This window comes from Battus philenor, unplaced genomic scaffold (assembly GCF_028537555.1).
Source record: "Battus philenor isolate CCGP_79_NKW_IND1 unplaced genomic scaffold, ilBatPhil1.0.hap1 SCAF_5, whole genome shotgun sequence".
NCBI lineage: Eukaryota > Metazoa > Arthropoda > Insecta > Lepidoptera > Papilionidae > Battus > Battus philenor.
The window spans coordinates 10238117-10256882 of record NW_027181715.1 but is presented as its reverse complement, the minus strand read 5'-3'; the positions used below and the strand labels follow the sequence as shown (position 1 = coordinate 10256882).

At 33.4% G+C, this 18766-nt stretch overlaps 1 protein-coding gene across 2 annotated transcripts in view; it reads left to right on the top strand.

Annotated features, from left to right (window-relative positions):
• mtd (mustard) overlaps positions 1-18766 on the top strand; it is a 124665-nt gene that overhangs the window by 14638 nt on the left and 91261 nt on the right. The window contains exons 1-3 of one of the 2 annotated variants that reach the window (XM_068772875.1): positions 14045-14131; positions 14528-14637; positions 15536-15610. In XM_068772875.1, the coding sequence (XP_068628976.1) occupies positions 14129-14131; positions 14528-14637; positions 15536-15610 (188 nt within the window). In that variant the 5' untranslated portion in view covers positions 14045-14128. Of the gene's footprint in view, positions 1-637; positions 846-14044; positions 14132-14527; positions 14638-15535; positions 15611-18766 lie in introns of those variants that run through there. The other variant, XM_068772876.1, reaches the window with a different exon arrangement.

The window sequence follows — 18766 nt, the reverse complement described above, 5'->3', positions numbered from 1 at the left end:
GCTCGAGAGTAAGTTCAATAAAATAATATCGAATTATAAAACCATGTTTCCCAGGACTGCGTTCCGATAAGGAAAGTGTTGGTCATTGTACCTAGCGATAAATTGTACCGATTGCTCTTTACGTTTGATAATTACGGCGAATGAAAGTTGTGTAATTATATAGAAATCACTACGGTGTAAAATATACAAAGATAAGGATGGTTTTGTTTGTTTTACATAAACATAAAAGATCATTTACGCTTAGCTTAATGAACAAGTTAATTTATTTATTTATATAATTATAATTTACTTATTAAATATAAATATCTAAATATCTGTCATAAATACGGTATAATGCTAATTTTGATTATTTAAATGCCTCTTGTTATTGCTTAGGCACAGCAACATGTTTAAACATCTGCAAGTCAGGTCTGGCTAACATTTGCTATTTCCAAAATGGCAGGCGTTACTTTATCGCGTATAGGTTTATGAAATTCACATTTGCACCATTCTTACACCTGGCATATTCATCTGGTAACAGAATCAATGTGGCTTTAATGTATTTAGCTCTCGCTTGGTAGCAGTAGTTGTGTGGAGGTAGCACAGGCAATGCTTTCTGTTCATTTACACGGCTTCGGTTGCTTTTGTTGTGTTGCAGCGCACGTTTACAGCGGTGAGGGACGACGCGGTGTGATGTTAGTTTCGGTGCGCGACTGTTAATACATCGGGAGAGTCATGTCGTCTCCGGCACGCGCCCCTTCGGTCCCGGCCGGCGCGGGCACCCTGCCCCCTGGCCCGGGGCCTTCGCGGCAACGCTCTCTCAAAGACCGCCTCCGAGAGGGGATCACCGGACCTTTTCATTGGCAGTGAGTGTTTTAATTTCTTTTCAACAATACTTTCAGGAACTGAGCAACGGCTGCCTCCGTGCTGTATATTTTGTATTTGCATGATTTTAAAACTGCTACACCTCTACAGCCACGCTTTTTTAACGTATAGAATGTACGATATTAAAACCTAATTAAAATAACACACATATGACATAGGCTATGCGTTTTTTATTCTGTGCTTTGGTTGCCGACACAAGTAGCGTATTGTCCAGATGTACTGATTTTAACACCGTGTCGAATTTGACATAGGACGTTAAAATGTTGACGGAGCGGATGTTTCAATTGTCTTAAGTTTCAGTTTACATAGTATCGGATGAAATTGAGAGCTAATGATAGATTTTATAGCTCAAGGTAGCTCCGGAATTAGCAAGCTAAGGTATTTGACTGCTAAGTCATACGGGGGCCGATTTCAGAATTTTGAGCCCCCTGTGCAAAACAATATTTGGCACCCTTTAAGATAAATTTTTAATTCAATGTGTTAAAAAATGTTTAATAAAATTAATGTTTATGTCAACGCACCTTAAAACATGGGGGTTTGGGTAGTCTCTCGGTTTGTCCGCACAATTATTCGGCTCCGAGTATAACATCAATAATTTGAATAGTAATTTGAGATGTTCCAATGTTGATTGCATGGTATATGTATGTATGTATAGGTGTATGTAAAATTACATCTTGTAACGTATTATTGATTAATCCGTTTCTTCGTTTGCGTCATCTGGCGGGGCTATATATTTAAGTGAACGCTGGTTCATTAAATTTGCCGAGGCATCTGCGCAACCCGCCCGACGCAGGCCGACCCCTCGGAGCGCCACGTTCCTGCCAAAGGGAATCCAATTTACCTCCAAATCCGACATGCAATTTGTAGGAATGCAACTCAAATTAGCGGCTTGTTACGCTGCGATTTAAATGTCTCTAATTCTACTTGTTTCGTGCATTTCGAGTATGATATTTGCATTTTAAAATCCGTACATTTAAAACTTAATCGTAATTTGGATTAAATATTACAAGAATTAATGAAAAAAAAATCTTCTATTTTATTTTTAAAATGTATTTCATCGTCTTTGTAATGACAGTTTACAATTTTGAAGTTTTTTTGCCGTTGTTACTTATTATTAAATTATAATAAGTTATTGCACAGTATGCACCTGAAGAAAGAATAATTGCAACACAGTTTCCTTACAATTCTCGTATTTTTTTTAATCAAACACTTTTAGTCGGATAGACAATTAAACCTTTTCTAGGCTTGCAATCAAAGTGATGATCGAATATGCCAATTTGATGTTATGTTAAGGCGTAACAATTTACCAAATGTAGGTATTCCTTGCTGAAATCCGACTTGTCTCAGTATAGTGGTAGTCAAACAGTAAGAGGTAGTGCGTGAGATTTATTTGTTTTTCAAATTGTGTCTTCCCACAATTATTGTAAAGGTATTCATTTGACGTAGATATCAAAATTCTGTACTAGCTGCTGGTTACACGTTATCAAAGTTGTTATATTTTATTAATAAATAGAGATAAAATAATTGTTACGTATGATCGAAAATTGATGTATATTTTAATTGTTACGTGAATATAACAATTGACGACGGGCAAAATACAAAATAAACGTGGTTACCATGAGTTTAAGCATTTTTACACTAATTAATTGAATGATTTCAATTTGAAATGCAAAAAAAGGCATTTTTTACTAAAAGATAATAATACTAATGTATTTCTAAATAATACTACGTAAATTAAATGCAATCATTAATTCTAATAACGCTATTTTATAGTAGAAATGTTATAATTGTCACGGCATAATGTATATACAATTTATTTGTTATCCAAGATAAATCTATCTGTCAAGCTTTTGTACTCTTGTATAGTTTATATGCTAATAAGAATTTAAAAAAAATAAAGCCTTTCGATTGAACAAACGTTGAGTACAAGCCACTTCCAACTGGTCCTAATTAAAATCTACGGGCTAGGTATATGTCTAGCAGAGGACGTCTTACTGCTGGAATGATGATAATGGTGATACGAGGAGTAAGAATGGAAAAAAATATTCTTACGCAGAATTCAATCATAGCTGAATTATGATATATAATTAGCAACTAAAATTTATTTGTTTTGAATTGTGTATATAATTTCGAACTTTTTAACGAAACTGCTAACTGGAATTTTAACAACCATGTTTTTGTATGCATAGGTTTCATATAACTGATTCAATAGAAAGCACTTGTTATCAAGAGTCTTATCAGAGAAAGGGATATAATTATGGCACAGTACAGTTTACTTAACACGGTATTTATATGTGCTTAGATGCCTATTTGTAGAGCATTTAGAGTATCTTAGGACCAATGCGTCACCTATTAATTAAATCACCTGTGTAACTAAAATTTATCTCTCGTTATGTTAATTCTAAGCAAAGATTCTGGGTATGTTTTATAAGGTCATTTAATTAAACTAATCGAGGTAGTATTCCGGATTACATAAGCATAAGCAGTAATCGTAAATCAGGTCATACACTATGTTTTCAAAAATAACAAATAAATTGCGCAGTCGTTGTTTACAATATATCCTATGATTTTGGCTTGCTTTTCACGAAATTATGTAAATATTTTTAATAATATTATTAATTCACATGTGTGTTTTACGACAAACAGTCAGTACGGTCCGGAAACATAAACAATAAATCATTACTTGAAATATATTCAGAGTTTCCTTGACACAATCAAGTAAACTAATACGAAATGATAATCGTGACGTATAGATGCTCTTAAAGATTGTCGCTATCTAGGTTTACACGGAACACTGGCGTTCGCATACAACGTAGGTACTTGGTAGCTTGCAAATATTTACGCAGCACAACATTTCCTATCTCGGCTGTGTACCTCACCTCACCTGTCTCCTTATCTTATACGTAGCAGCCGCAGCCAGCAAGTGTCCCGGGCAACATTCTTTATAACGCAATTTAATAACAAAAAACTCTCCACTTTGTTACATGCTCTTAGACAACGTATAAAACGAAATGAAATTAAAAGAATTGAATTAAAGTTTGGACCAAACAGTTAAACTAGGATAGTTGAACTTCGAGAAAGAGGTCTATTGTCGAATCCAACTTGGCCGGGCTGCGTTTAGGTACGAAACATCTCGTCCAATGTCAGTGCCTTAAAATGTGGCTACGATCTATATGTGCTACCAGTGATGAACTTTTGACACTTTAACGCGGACTCTTGCTCTAGGCAAACTGACAGTCTCTTAACGAACCATGAAGAGGGCTACACTCGAGATTTTTCTACGACATCGAATCAGGAATGTGATCGGTAGAGGAGCGAAAGTGAGATTATGTAATTAGCAAGTTAAAGCACTGGGCAGATCACATAGCGTGCAGAGCACATGGCCGCTTGGACTCTAAAGTTCTGGAGTGAAGACCAAAGACTGGCAAGCGTAGAGAAGTAGACGTCCACTAACAAAGTGGACAGGCGTCCTTGTTAAGGTCGTCAGAAGAGTTGAATGCAGGTCACTTCTAACCTTAGAAATCTATGAGAGTGGCCTATGTCTAGCAGTAGATATCCCATAGATAAAACGACGATAATAAAACTCATAACACATCAAATTATAAATAAGCGCACACGGTGTTACTACAAACGCTTATTACGTAGATAAGAATCTCGTTTAATCGTAAAAGTCTCAACTTTTAAATAGCTTACGTATACTCTGCCTTTTTAATCGCGTAGGGAGAAGGCCTCCGCTTGAGCGAGTGGTTCCACAAATGCAGATATGGCTACACGTATAGGTACATAGGTTGCATTAATCCGCGGCTGCTATCATGCTCCGGTGCTCTCGCTTTTTCCGTTACGCAAGTAGACTGTAAGCCGTCCTTGGCCGATATAAAATGTTTAGGAGACATTTGTTGAGATCTGTGGGCCAAGGGGGAGGGTGGATCAGCCCCTATTGTTTCCTTTGTCATTGTGTTCCCATCTACTTGTTATACATGTATCATAATCACGCTGCGTTCGCGCGATGAATAAAAGGGTGTTTTAAAAGAACGTTTCTTCTAATGACAAAATGTTCGTTGTTGAACAGTTGAAGCAAGACGCTTTGGTATTAAATTCTTGGTATTGAATTTATAGAATTGTATTAGGTAATAATAACAGAGTAAACTTTCAAATAAAAAACAAATTCCTTCCATCTTTGTGTTTTTCGGCTAAATTCCTGTCAGTAAAATGTCATGTTGCTGATAAAATGTATGCCTATGTAATACAATTGATGAATTCAGCCTTATAGAAATTGGTGTCTTTGTATGATATGTATATAGTGCTGATACTCTTCGATAGCCGAAGGAACTGACGTGCATTCCTTGCTATCGCTCTAAAGTTCTTTTTATTTTGTTTCTTATTGACAATTTTTCATTCATTCATTCTTGTGACATTCTTTCCACCAAGCAGTATTGTACAAGTAATATAGTATTCAATTTGTAATAGACAATATTTACTTGGGACAATAAACATACTAACTCATGTGTCAAAGTGACGCAGTGTTGAGCAGTTTTTTTCTATACGAAAAGTCTGGTTAGGAATTACAATGTTACAAGAATGCCGTACAACTTTCCATCTGGCGAACGTCCTAGATGTTTTATTCATTAGTTTTATGAAAAAAAAAAGAAACAACTGCTGGCATAATATTATTGTACGAGGAGGGGCGTGGTTCAGCTTCGCCAGTGCCGGCCCATTCGTGGTTCGCTTTTAACTGCAACGTGCGACGACTTAAAAATCAATAGAGAATATTTCAAGTTGCCGTTTGTGTCTATGTTTCTAAATTTTGTGTCAATTTGTTTTTATTTATGTTAGGTTGATACTTAATGATTGATATTGATATTGACAGTTCATTGAACTGTTTATCATTTAAACTTCGGAAACTACGAGTGATAACCAAAGTAGGACACTCAAGTAATAACTAGGGTCGTGTAGTTGCGTCACGCCCGGAAACAGTAGTTCGTGGTAGGTGGTTGATGACAATGTCAGCGGATGCTACGTTTTAATGATTCTTAAGTAAAAAGTATTATATCTATAGGGTGATTGAATAAAGTTGTTAAAACTTTAAAGAGTTAAATGTAGAGCTCATTTGTAAGCAAAAAGCTTCAAATATTTTACATCTATTTCCAATCACCTGCATAAAGTGATCACTACGAAACTCTATAGGAATGCCATGGCCAATAACTTATGGCAGTACAGCCTGCGGGGACAGATAGTAAATAATAATTACTTTTTATATGTAGTAATTCTAAATTTGAAAACGCTTTTTCTTACTATATTATCATTATGTTATTTATTATTTCTGAAACCAGTGATTTTTACATTGGGCATACCATACATTAATTTACAAAAAAGTGTAAAGCTTTCCAAGCAACTCCATAATAAAATTTTGTTTACCAAAAAACGAAATGAACACTCAAAGTTCTTCATATAAAAATTATGTATTAATTTTTACATTTACTTTGTTTCCATCATGTCATTTATTATCTCAACGGAATGTCTTTTTCGTTCGTCGTTTAAATATATTTTCATTACTATGCTTTTTTTCAATTTGACCTCAATTTAAAACGATCATAATAATTTTAGCGACTCTTGTTTATAAATACATTTTCACACACACGCAAGATCATAACTAGTGCAGCTGGTGGACATATACACATGTGTGGAAAGTGTGTAGAAAGTATTTGTACGAGTTCAAGGCTTGTGCATGCAGAAATACAGCAACGTTAATATAAATATTTACTTACCTAGACGCAATTACAGACGGAAGTAATAAAACTAACGCTTCGCAATATCAAACTAGTCCTGGCTATAATAAAACGTTACGTGTTTCGTTATCACATATGTTCTTTGTCTGCAAGTGTGTTTTGTATTGGTAAACTTGGGTTGGTAAATTCCTTTCCTGCTTTTTCTTACCTAGACAATAAGAAAAAGAAGGCAATCGTGTTAATTATGACCTTCACTACCCAGACAAATCAGTGGAGATCGTCATCACTGCTTTTGTATAAAATTTACAAACCTATAGATATCTGTTTCTTTCTTAGACTCTTTCTTAAAATCGACAAAGCCATTAATTATTTTCTTAATTTAAAATTGGCCATGTAAAAAAAAAAACGATTTATCATCATTATTATACATAGGACTTCCACTACTAGACATGGGTCGCATTTCCCACACAGGTTTCCATAATGACCGATAGGAAGCGGCCAGTGTTTTCCAACGACCTTAACCAGGTCATGTGTCCATCTAATAGGTGGACATAATGCTTGCCGCTCCGTAGTCTTGTTGTACGCTCTATGTGCCAATCCGCTGGGCTTTATTATATTATAGACACATTTTATAATTAATAATAGGTTTTTGACATTTACAGCTATTTGTCATGTCTTCGTTGGGGCCACATAATTTCTCTTCCAAAACCGCAATGATTTTTTTAAAGACCGTAAATTTTCGCCTTAGACTTTCACAAAACTTTACGGCTAGTTGGTTATGATATAAATCTCCTAATTAACTGTGAACCACAAGATTAAATTAGTTAAACTAGTTTTTATTATGACTGTGTGACAAGATCTGTCACAAATTCAGGTCGACTTATAATGATTTCCTTTCTCTGCGATAAATTATCTAAATCTCCTTGGGCAATATTTCATAGATACCCTGTATCTATTTTACAAATAGTAAAACGTAGTTATCTCTTTTGCTTTTGTTAAATTCTCTTTTTAAAGAGACAAAACATCTTTGAGAATAATGCACAGCGACGATCGATCGAGTCTTACAAAGCTTGCTAGTAAATTGCGACGGTACATTGCAACAGTATTGTTTGTTCTCTAGACACTGTATAGAATTTTTATTTGAACACAAGTAGAACAATCTCGGTTCAAATAGGTTCTTGATATGTATGTTATCATTTGCAGTATTCTCCAGCTTTGTTATTATGAATCATGCAATATGTGGAAATTTTTAAAATGTGATAGCGACTGACAGAAGCAAACATTACTCTTGTTTACAATTCTTAAACGTTTCTTAACAATGTTATCGATTACTTATATTGGTTTAACAAAATAATATTATTATAAAAAACAGTTGCATTAAAATTTCTCCAACAGTTCTTCCAGCAGGTCAAGCGTCTTCGTTTTTTGTAAAAACTTGAAAATATCTTATTTCTTATTATATCTATCTAACATATTCATCATCATAATTTCAGCCTATGGACATTGTTCTCTTTCATAGATTTCCAATAGGACCGGATGGAAGCGGCTTTCATCCGTCTCCTTCCAATGACCTTAAGATTTTTCTTCCTTTTCATTACTTTATATTATATTTATTACGTAAACTATTAAACTAAATATATTTAAAAAAAGTAGAAAGAACAATCTTAATGTTTTAATTAATTTATCCATGTCCATAGATATTTTTTTTAAATATATGTGTGCGCAAACATCTTTTATTGTAATTTTATTCATACCCCTGTGACTTCCATCGGGTAGTGCATAGGAGGACTGGCTATGAAATATTACGAGCGGGACGCGTCGCTACCATTTTGTAAATGCCTCTCTATTATCTCGTAACTTTTTATTGTAAAAAAATATATTAGTAATTGAGTACGTACTAGCTACTCAGACTTCTTATTGTCAAAACTTACAGGTCTGTCACAGTTCAATAAAAACATATTAAAAATAATAAGTTTTGTCTTAATAATTAACTACGACCAAGTTTTCTATTTCATATACGGGAGGAATTTAGTGATAATGTGATTATATTCTATTTCCATTTTAATACTTGATATATTTTTGATTCGATTGATGTCAAATGTTTGGCAGCTAGGTACAAACGTTTTAATTAACTGTGGTTTGTATGGGAAAAGGAATTATTACTATTGCCCTCGTAATAAGCATGTCTATAAAAATCTTTCTCTCGTCTTAACGACAGCAAGTTCTTCAAATAGTTGTGCAATTAATTTTATTCGCATTCAATCGCTTAACGAGTTGTTTTGATCGCATCCAATTGAACCAATGCACAATACTGAGTCAAAGTAGTTTTGTAATACAAAGGCGAGCTTAAGGCACCGCTTGTCCTGGGATCGTGAGGAGAGAGAGCACGAGGCCACGCGGCATTGAACACCTCCGTGTTGTCACGCTCGCCACTCAAAGCCCTGCATTGTCGTGGAGACAACTTGCTCGAATCGATTTCAGACTGTAACCGTTGTTGTTGCAGTATCTATTAGCATATAGTTACTTTTCACATTACCATATCAATATTGAGTCTATGTTTATTTTATATTATAAACGTTCCTTATACTTCTTTCTCTAAATATATTCCATCTGAGTGACTATATTATTAGAATTCTCTTTGGTGATTGAGATTAATAGTTATATTTTACTATAGACTTAACAATAAATTTTAAGAGACTACATATTTTTGAATACTGTTACGATAATTTCACAGAAGTTCTGCATAACAATAATTATCTGTTTGTATATAGAATAAAGTAAGCTTTATTGAAGAACAAACCTATTCAAGAAATTTCAATACATTTTGCTTACGTACGGTTTTAAGAAAATACATGTAACTTAAAAATGCTTTAATAAAATGCGTTCTTGCAAATTCTTTGTTTCAATTTGGAAACATTTGAAATAAATTGCTTTTGCTGTTGTTTGTCTGTCTAGTTTCTATTTGTTAGAAAAGGAGTCTTTGTCCGATGCTTCTTTGATGTGGCGATAACTGCGCACTTGCCCGTGGATAAGGGGCGTTTCGAGATAACAACCGGCGAGCCCCCGGTCTCTTGTGTATCTCGTCTCATGTCTTTTCGAGCGACGTGTAAAGCGTTTCGGAAAACATCTGCTGTTTTAATTAGACATATACCACATTCCGCAACATAATGTTATACAAATATTTTGTCAAATCTTGCTGTCATGTGTTATTTTTAAGTCTAGTAAAATATGTAACCGTGTTTTTGTTCTTAGAACAAAGATAGATTAGATAATTTATTTTTAAAGAATGATACATATTTTATAATTTTCCTTCATGTTTGTTCGAAATTTAGTGCTGAATTTTGGAGCAGGATAGTCTAAGTGTAATGTTATTACGAAGTAAAAAATATGCAACTAACAAAATTTATTTCTACGTAAATCCATATATATAAGAACAAAAATTACTGATATACCTCAGCGGATTGGCAAGTTAAAGTGGCAGTAGGCAGACCACATAGCGCGCAGAACAGATAGTCGTCGGGAGGAGCTTAAAGTTCTGTACTAAAAGCAACAGGCCGGCAAGCGCAGCGTAAGACGTCTGCCCACAAGGTAGATAGAGGTCTTTGTTAAAGTCGTCTGAAGAAGCTGGTTGCAGGCGGCTTCCGTATAATTGCTGTAATTATGATGATGAAATTAAAAAAATATTACATAGTACTATTAAAATCAATTGCTTCCTTGACACAAATAGCTAAAAACTATACCAATTGTAATTAATATTACAAAGGAATTATAAGTAGGTTTGAATTATTTGTATAATTAATATTAATAGTTAATAAAGAGATATTCGAGTGGAAGCTTGTCGTTATCTGGTCCCATATGTTTATCCTTGATAGTTATTGCAAACTCGATCCATTATTCCATTAAGCGATTGTAACTTAACCCTTCATTAGCATGCCCATGTAGACATCGACCTCCATAAATTATATAGTTCTTGTAGACTATTAAATATGTTTTGGAAGTTGTTCGTTAATCATCAAAATTTACTTGTAATTTCAGATATATACTCGTATTTATTTATTCACTCTATATTATACTTCAATAAGTCAAAAATATCTGATGAAATAATTAAAAAATTAAGTGCAAGAGGCGGTCTAATAGCAAATGGTGTTTATTCATTATATAAATTCTTTCACACAGCAGTTAAAAAGATTTGATTAAAAAGAAAAAAGAGAGCGGATATCAAGTGGTAGAAGGGACAGGAAATGTAGGGTGTGAACATATATGTTAGAGTACTTAAAAGACAAGGTGTTAATGATGCATACATTATAAAATATAACCTAAACTACACATATGCACATTCACATTCATCCAATGATACGCAGAAGTATAACATCTCCTCTGGTCATACGATAAATTGCAAGAGGATCTATACCTTCTACTGGTTTGTCGATCGTATACAATAAAGAGTGTAGTAAGCATATTTTTCACACTTCATCACGACAGTATGCGGTGTTTGTTGTTCTCTATACTAAGTACCCAGAATCGGGGTGATTTGAGGTTTTTCAGTTTTATCAGTCGTGATCAGTCACTTGAATATACTGTCGGAAGGTTTTCGTCTGTGTTGACGCTGTGCTAAGATCAATGCCCTCTCTGATCAACTAGTTCGTTCGCTCGTACATTGCCTTTACGGGTTTTGTTATAATTAAATTTATATAATACGTGACATCCGTCACGTAGTCAAAATTAAGTTTAATTTTGCAAAGTGTAACAGTTACCTAGCGGTAGTCTATTTTGTGAAAGGTCATCTTGGTACATATGCAATGCCTATGTCAGTCCAGTATTTCGTAAACATTATGTGCTAAGGTTATTGGAACGTAATATCACACCTCATCGCGCCTCAAGTAACTAGCGGATATTGTGTTATAAATTGTACCTGGGTATTACAGTATAGTTAAATGCATGCCATGACTTATTGGATGAACGCACTTCTCGTGTCGTTACTTAAGGGTATATGAAAAAAAACTAAGTCTCCATATCTTTCTCTAATAAAGGTATCTTTATTTTAATTAGACCCCTACCCGAATGTGCTATGTACTGTCAATTTTGGTCTGAAATGATAGTAGAGACAGGCTTAATTTACTTTATGGTTTGTATTGGAAAAGTGCTGTTTTTACTGTATTCGACAAAGTGCTTTTTTATTAAAAAAGTAAATAAAATTATTAAGAATACAAAAACCGAATTGTATATACCGTTTTCAAATTTTGCGCTTTGCAAAACATCAAGCGATTAATTTTTTTTTAATATGCATTTTGCGTTGAAACTGATATGTGTATGGATAAATATTGTCTAAAATGATGGCCGCCTTTGTAAATAGTCATTAATTGTTTTGTTTGCTGAAGTAGTCTAAATTAAAAGGTCGCTGTACACGTCGTACACATCGATCATCGGTAATGATAGTGTTTTCAAATGAAGACTAGGCGAAGTACCGCGTCACGTTGTATCATCACTCATATCCCATGAATTGTGTTCATGTTGTAGGTTTTCTTGTTATAAATATTAACAATTCGATTAAGATGTTACACTAATTAATTAATTATATAATACGCAAACTCTTTGTTACTGTTTTAAAAATATTAAATACTCTTTGGTTCATCGATATTTTTTTATCTTAAGGTAAATTTACAGAATGTCACTTAAATCAATGTCAGGCTGTAATTGGGTTAAGTCAAATTTTTATTACTATAGACACAAGTCTTTATTTTTATTATCTTTAAAAGTAACCTAGATTTTTTTAATAATTTTTTAATAATACCCGATTTCACTTTGGCATTATTGGATTTATGTGACTTGTGTTTTCATGTTTAATTTTAATAAGAAAATAAACGTTTTTTTTCTTTGTAATAAAATCAAATATTTCATAATGCGGGGATTAATATAGAGATATATGTTAAAATAGCGAGAACTAAAGATTAAAACCGTTCCGGAAATTTGAGAGATGCACTTTAACACGCAGCATCCGTTGCCCTCGAGCGCGTTTGGGCAATTGAAGACGATCTCCGTGCGCAGAAGTGGCATAATTGAATGATTGGCGGCGGCGCCAGTTGGACACCTCTCGAGATGATGCTGTGCAGGCTCGCGTCCGCCGCTACAATCGTTAGACATTTGACAGTGGCCGAGTGCATCCCGTTTCGCTCGCATTAACTGACCGTACATTTACGTCACAGTTTTGAGAATGCATCGCAAATACTGGAGGAAAATTCTTTTAACTGTACAACATTATGTAAAATATATTTGCAGGCTTTATATTAATTCCCTGACACTTATCAAAACAAATGTTTATCTAATATCTTCTCAAGCACATGTAATAAACAAAACATTTAACTGTTTATAATATTCTGAAGGAAAATAATAGGTTATCCTTAATTATATATACGTAACAATTGTAGAATTTAGTGAAGAGGTTATTGTTTATAAATAAAAATATAACATTACTTTATGACGCGTGCTTTTAATGAGTTATTGATCCATTGCGAGGTCAAACCCGTTCACAAATGTCTTTAGTTACAGATTGTATGAGACTAAGAGAAATATAATAATACTTCGTTTTATCATAATTTCAGCCATGGGATGTCCTTTGCCAAATATATGTCTCCCTCATAAATTTACAATAAATCAAGTGTAGAAGCGGCCTGCATCCATCGTTTTGCGACAACCTTTACAAGATTCTCGGTTCACCTTGTAGATGTCAACTCTCAAAAGCTTAGAGCCAGAGCGGCCTTTCTATCCGCACTATTAACCTCTGTCTCATCATCAATGATGTCTGGATACTTTTCAAATTGTAATGTCACTAATAAAAATGTTACTATAGTTGATATGAATTACGATTACGACGGTTTATATTGAGGAATAACAATAATTATTTTTTCCAATGAAACCGAGTGCTACTTTTAATCTTAATCAAGATACAACCAATTTCAGATAAGATTGTTAATAAATTATAAATCGTTTACATTGGTATAAATTATATCATAGTTAATCGGCATGCACAAAACTGAGATATTGCTTCGTCTGTCAATGATATGACCGGTTGAAATTATTGAAAAGTTTACGACGTTTTTCAATGTTGTTGTTTGTTTATTTAATCTTTCAAAATTTATTTATTTATCTTGTGGATCGAACGAGCAGTTCGGAGCGGTAGTAAAGTACGATTTAAAAACAGAATATAACAATATTTATTTAACTGACATTATTTATTTAAGGCCAATGTTTATTAATAATCTTGATAGGAAGATAACTTGTGATGCGGCTGGTCGTAATTCCGATAAGCAAATAATTTTTGTTCATAAAATATGTTTCAGTGTTATGAAAATAAATTTAAAGTATCCACTTTCGTGGACTTGATAATCGAATTCGATAACATAAATGAAAATTAAAATATCGATAAAAGGCAACATAAATTAATCGTTTGTCAGTCGTTAACAACCGTCGGTATAATATATTTATTTTTTGTGCTTGAAAATTGTGTGTTTTATTAACTGTGTGATGAGTTTATTGACAATATGGTAAGTATCAAACCATTCATAGCATGGATAAACAACTAGCTATATATAACATGTACTCTGTGTAATTGCTAACATTCAAATTCAAAGATTTCGCTTACAATGGCGGTAGCCCATTAATTTATTTCCAATGTCTATGACAATTGCAAAACTCCATTGGAATTTGTACAAATGATGGCCATTGCGAAAGTAACAAATAGTTTTTGTTGAACAATGAAAGGAAACAAATAATTGAAGCTTATTGTAAAATAGCGTTATGCTAAGTGTAAAACCGTTTTAATAATGGATGTAAAATGACGTTATAGACATTGACAATTGTATTATGGAGCGTCTTTTTAGAGTATTAAACAATCATGTACATCGCTTGCTTTTATTTCACACGTGCGCATCTGTTTGTAGCACTCGCCGTCGTCCGACGTAAATTACGAGGGGACGAGGGTATCCGTATGTGGTGAGATGCAGGTAGAGGGGCTGGACGATGACGACGACGTATGGAGTACGGAAATCGAGTGAGTGGGAGACAGATTGAACTAATTAAAATGTTAAATGTTAAAGCCTAATATCATAGTGTTTCTGATCGCTCGCTCGCAATAAATGTAATAAATATTTCTTAGAAAATACACTCATAGTATTCTGTGCTTATAAGAGTTTTCTATCTAAAAAAATAATTATGACCTCGTTCAAAGGTTTTTATCATTTGCAAAAATATGTTAATTACGTTTATTATTGATATTTGCGGAAAACTATTAGGCTTAAAGGCCCAATATGTAGACATGATCTCAAAAATTACATTGACTTTTTTATCATATAACTATACAACAATATTGATGTTATTGATAATATGATACATGTGTTATAGTTCTCGTCCCACTGTCCATTTTACATCTCTCGTTAATCAAATTCGTATAGATGTGTATATCTGGCTCACAAGTCGACCGTTTTCATCGATTGGTTCTAAAACGGTCGTCTATCCAACTGGATACTTCGCAGCCTCCCTCCCAATCGATAGGAGCGACGCCTCGTGCGCTGCGCTACGGATCCCACTTGTCTCAATTTAAACACGACACACTGATACGTTTTAATATTATCACGTTTCTCGGAAGCCATGTTTGCCATCACAAAAAGCAAACCTATCAAGATAACACTGATTGTTTTATACGAAGCAGGCTGTCGTTGTTCGAGGACTAGATATGTTACGTTTATGTTTGTTATTCTTGTTATGATAATCTGGCTATACTGGCAACCTCACATTGTAGTCTATAAATTAGACCGAGTCCTTAATATTTGATAAACCTCACTAAACTTGTTGACATTAATTTTTAAAAAATTTCCGTCTTCGTAACTATTGCGAGCGAGTGGTCTTTGGTGCTCGACGGGATTAATGTTAAGTGTTAATTAATATTACAGTTACGTAGAACTGATGACGCCGCCCATCACCCCTCAACCCTCCCCGGCTTGGCAGCGTCGCTTCTCGAGCTTAGCGTACGTTAAACCGTGCTGTATTGTTTGAATGCTAAATGTCCACATATATTCCACTCCTTCGATGTTCTTTTACTTACCAATTAGTTATTAATGTAATATTTTATAAATTGAATTCTATTTAATGTGTATAACTATTTTTTATGACAATGTTGTTTTCGTGTTAGTAGAATCCAGATGTGTTTATTTTAAAATACGGTAATGAGTTTTACTTGCAGCAAATACAATAAACAAGAAATCGCAGAAAGGAGTACTTTTTATAAAATGTGTTCGAAATTTTTAAATCCCTGATCGTACAAGAAAAAAAGAAAATCGCGTGCGTCCAACAACCACCGTATTCCGTTTATCAAATTCGTTTTTCGACGTTTGGACATTATGATGTATGCGTTTTTACCAAGGTAATACTTGTTTCCTGATAGATCCGGAGTCTCGTGGTTAGTTTAAAGGTCATGGCACAAACTTACATCCCATTCTCTTTGCTGACCAATTTTTTATATTGATTTACACATTATTTATTAACTTTTTTATTATTAACATAAGATCATTAATAGTGATAACTTGTATACGTCATATTGATTGTCAGGAGTGTCCAATTATACAGAAACTTGGATCAGATTGAACTCTCCTATGAGGACATCCACGAGAGGTACCGTTAAAAAACGCAGGTGGTTTTTTTGAGTCACCTTTATAATGACTCTTAATAGCCCGTAGCGTAGACCCACTCATTCTTAAGGTTTATTATCACTTAAACAATGTTTTACACTGTAATAGCAATGTATCTTCTTAAAAGTTTTTTATTTAATGATCTTCTTAAATTTATTTCATAATAATTCAGGAACGTAACACGGGTTTGTACTGTGTTATCACACACAGTTGCCCCTAATAGTTACTGATGTTATGAAGTGTAGAGAAAAGTAACATTATACTTCAGCACATAAAATTTATGCTGTATACAATACTACAGCATAATTAAAGATTTTGTCTCTTTATATAAAAACGTTAATAAATATTAAATTTGCAGAGAGTGCATAATAAGGTGCGTCTTACTTTTCTAAAGTAGTTTACTCTAAGAACTACTGCTTCCAGTTACAATGAGCTACTTATAGGTACTCGTAAATTAAAAACGTACCGTTTGTTGTTACACTCGCATAAGGTTGTATTTATTCGTCCCCCTCGGCCATTTCCAAAATTATTTTCAAAAGTGCTATCTATAATAAATCAACAGGATGATTATAGATAGCACTTTTGTATGTTTGTTGAAATTAGGGGTATTTCATAAAGTCCTTCGTTTGCCTTTAAACCCGTTAACATAAAGAAAAACTACGTCTACTAGGGGCATACTGCATATGTTACCAATGGGTACCACCAGCTTGGCCACGATCTCTTCTGAAATTAATTGGTAGTTTTGTGCAGTTATGACCTCTCAATCTAACCAGATTACTTTTACTTATACAACCTAAACAGATTACTTATACAACCGTATACTAGAATATAGCGGCGCAAGCCAAGATTCCCAACTGCGTCGTCGAGCTTTGCTAGATCTAATAAGAGGTTTAGGCTGCACGCCATTTGCGTCCTACATCCTTAACGAAGTGGAGTCTGTAAACGCCTTTCGGGCAGCAGTATGTCAGGTTCAAGTCTTGTTACAACTGACTATTGGATTGAAGGTATCGATGTCGTTCGTAAATACAGTGGCTTGCTATAAACTTATTTCATTTCCTTTATCTTAACATGTTTGTAGTATTCGATAAGTTATAAATTTATAAATTACATATGTTAATCACTGATGTTGATCATATAACAAATATTTGGACAAGGAATGTTTTAAATTAGCTATAATAAAAGTGCAAATATAAACAAATGTAGACTTGTTGGCAAAATATTTGCAATTCGCTGTTTATTAGCACCGTTGCGTCTGTATAAGTGTTTATCATTCTCCCGTAATAACTCACGTGTTTTTAATTTTAATCGATTTTCTTAAAATTTCTCCCCGGTTTGCATTCGTACGTCATAGCTGTAAAAATTATTTTACTGTAATGGCGAAAATTAGAAAACGTCTTGAAATTAATTTTTATTTTAATACTTTTTGTACAAGAAAAGTTTTGCTATGTTCGTTTTACGTTGTTAGCAAGCGTAGCGTAAAATTTCTTGATTGATTTCGATGCTCTTTGTTTTCCATAGCTAATTATATTGAGTTAGAGAAGTACAAATTGTATTGTGGGTTTAAAATAGAAGAAATTTTGATTTTTTTCTTCCATTAAATTATTTTATACACTTTTAAACAATTAGTTTATCCTTGCATTCTATGTTTAAATATGAAATTCGTTTAGAGGGCGCCTTTGATTATTCTTTACTTCTGATTATTCTTTCAAACATGTCGCTTTTGAGGTGTTGTTTTTATCTTTTAATAAAAAAAAGTTAAACATCTGCACTATCCCGGTTTTATTTCTTTAACCAAACGAATATAAAACTAATTCGATTCTCAAATTAAGTCACCCTATATTTTTTTCTCTACATGTCTGATATACCGTCTTTTATGATATGTATAAATTTTAGTGGTTTTTATCATTTTTATCTTCACATGGGCTTTCTCGACAAGCATGTGCAAAAATCCATGCCCGTTTCAAAATCTAACACGTACATATATTGTAGTTAGTCAGACGTGGGTTTCGTTATTAACTGTAGTAAATTAGTTTTACTATAACCGTAAAATATAGCATTATTCGGATTATCTTTTAACCGGCTTATTTTTTTAATTACACGATACTTCTACTTTGTTACTTTAATGCATATTCTTAAAATAAACAACATAAATATTTAGTTATAAAAAAATCTGTTTTTCTTTTGTTTAATATTAATATTTATTTACATATTAGTGCGTTATATTTAAAAATGTAAAATAAATACATAAAATCATAAAAAATACGTAAAATAATGTTGTAAAATATAAACTACTATTTTTTATTTTTTTATAAGGAAACGTGTATAATACATTTTGATGGTCACCTTTTTTAACTCCCTTTCAAAATATTGTTTAAATTAGAATGTATCAGTAGAGAGATAATCTTTTATTTATATTCGCGATGCCAGTAAAAGTTGAAATGTTAAAAAGAGAATAATTCTAAAATTTATCATTAATATTAATTAGAAAAGCATAAC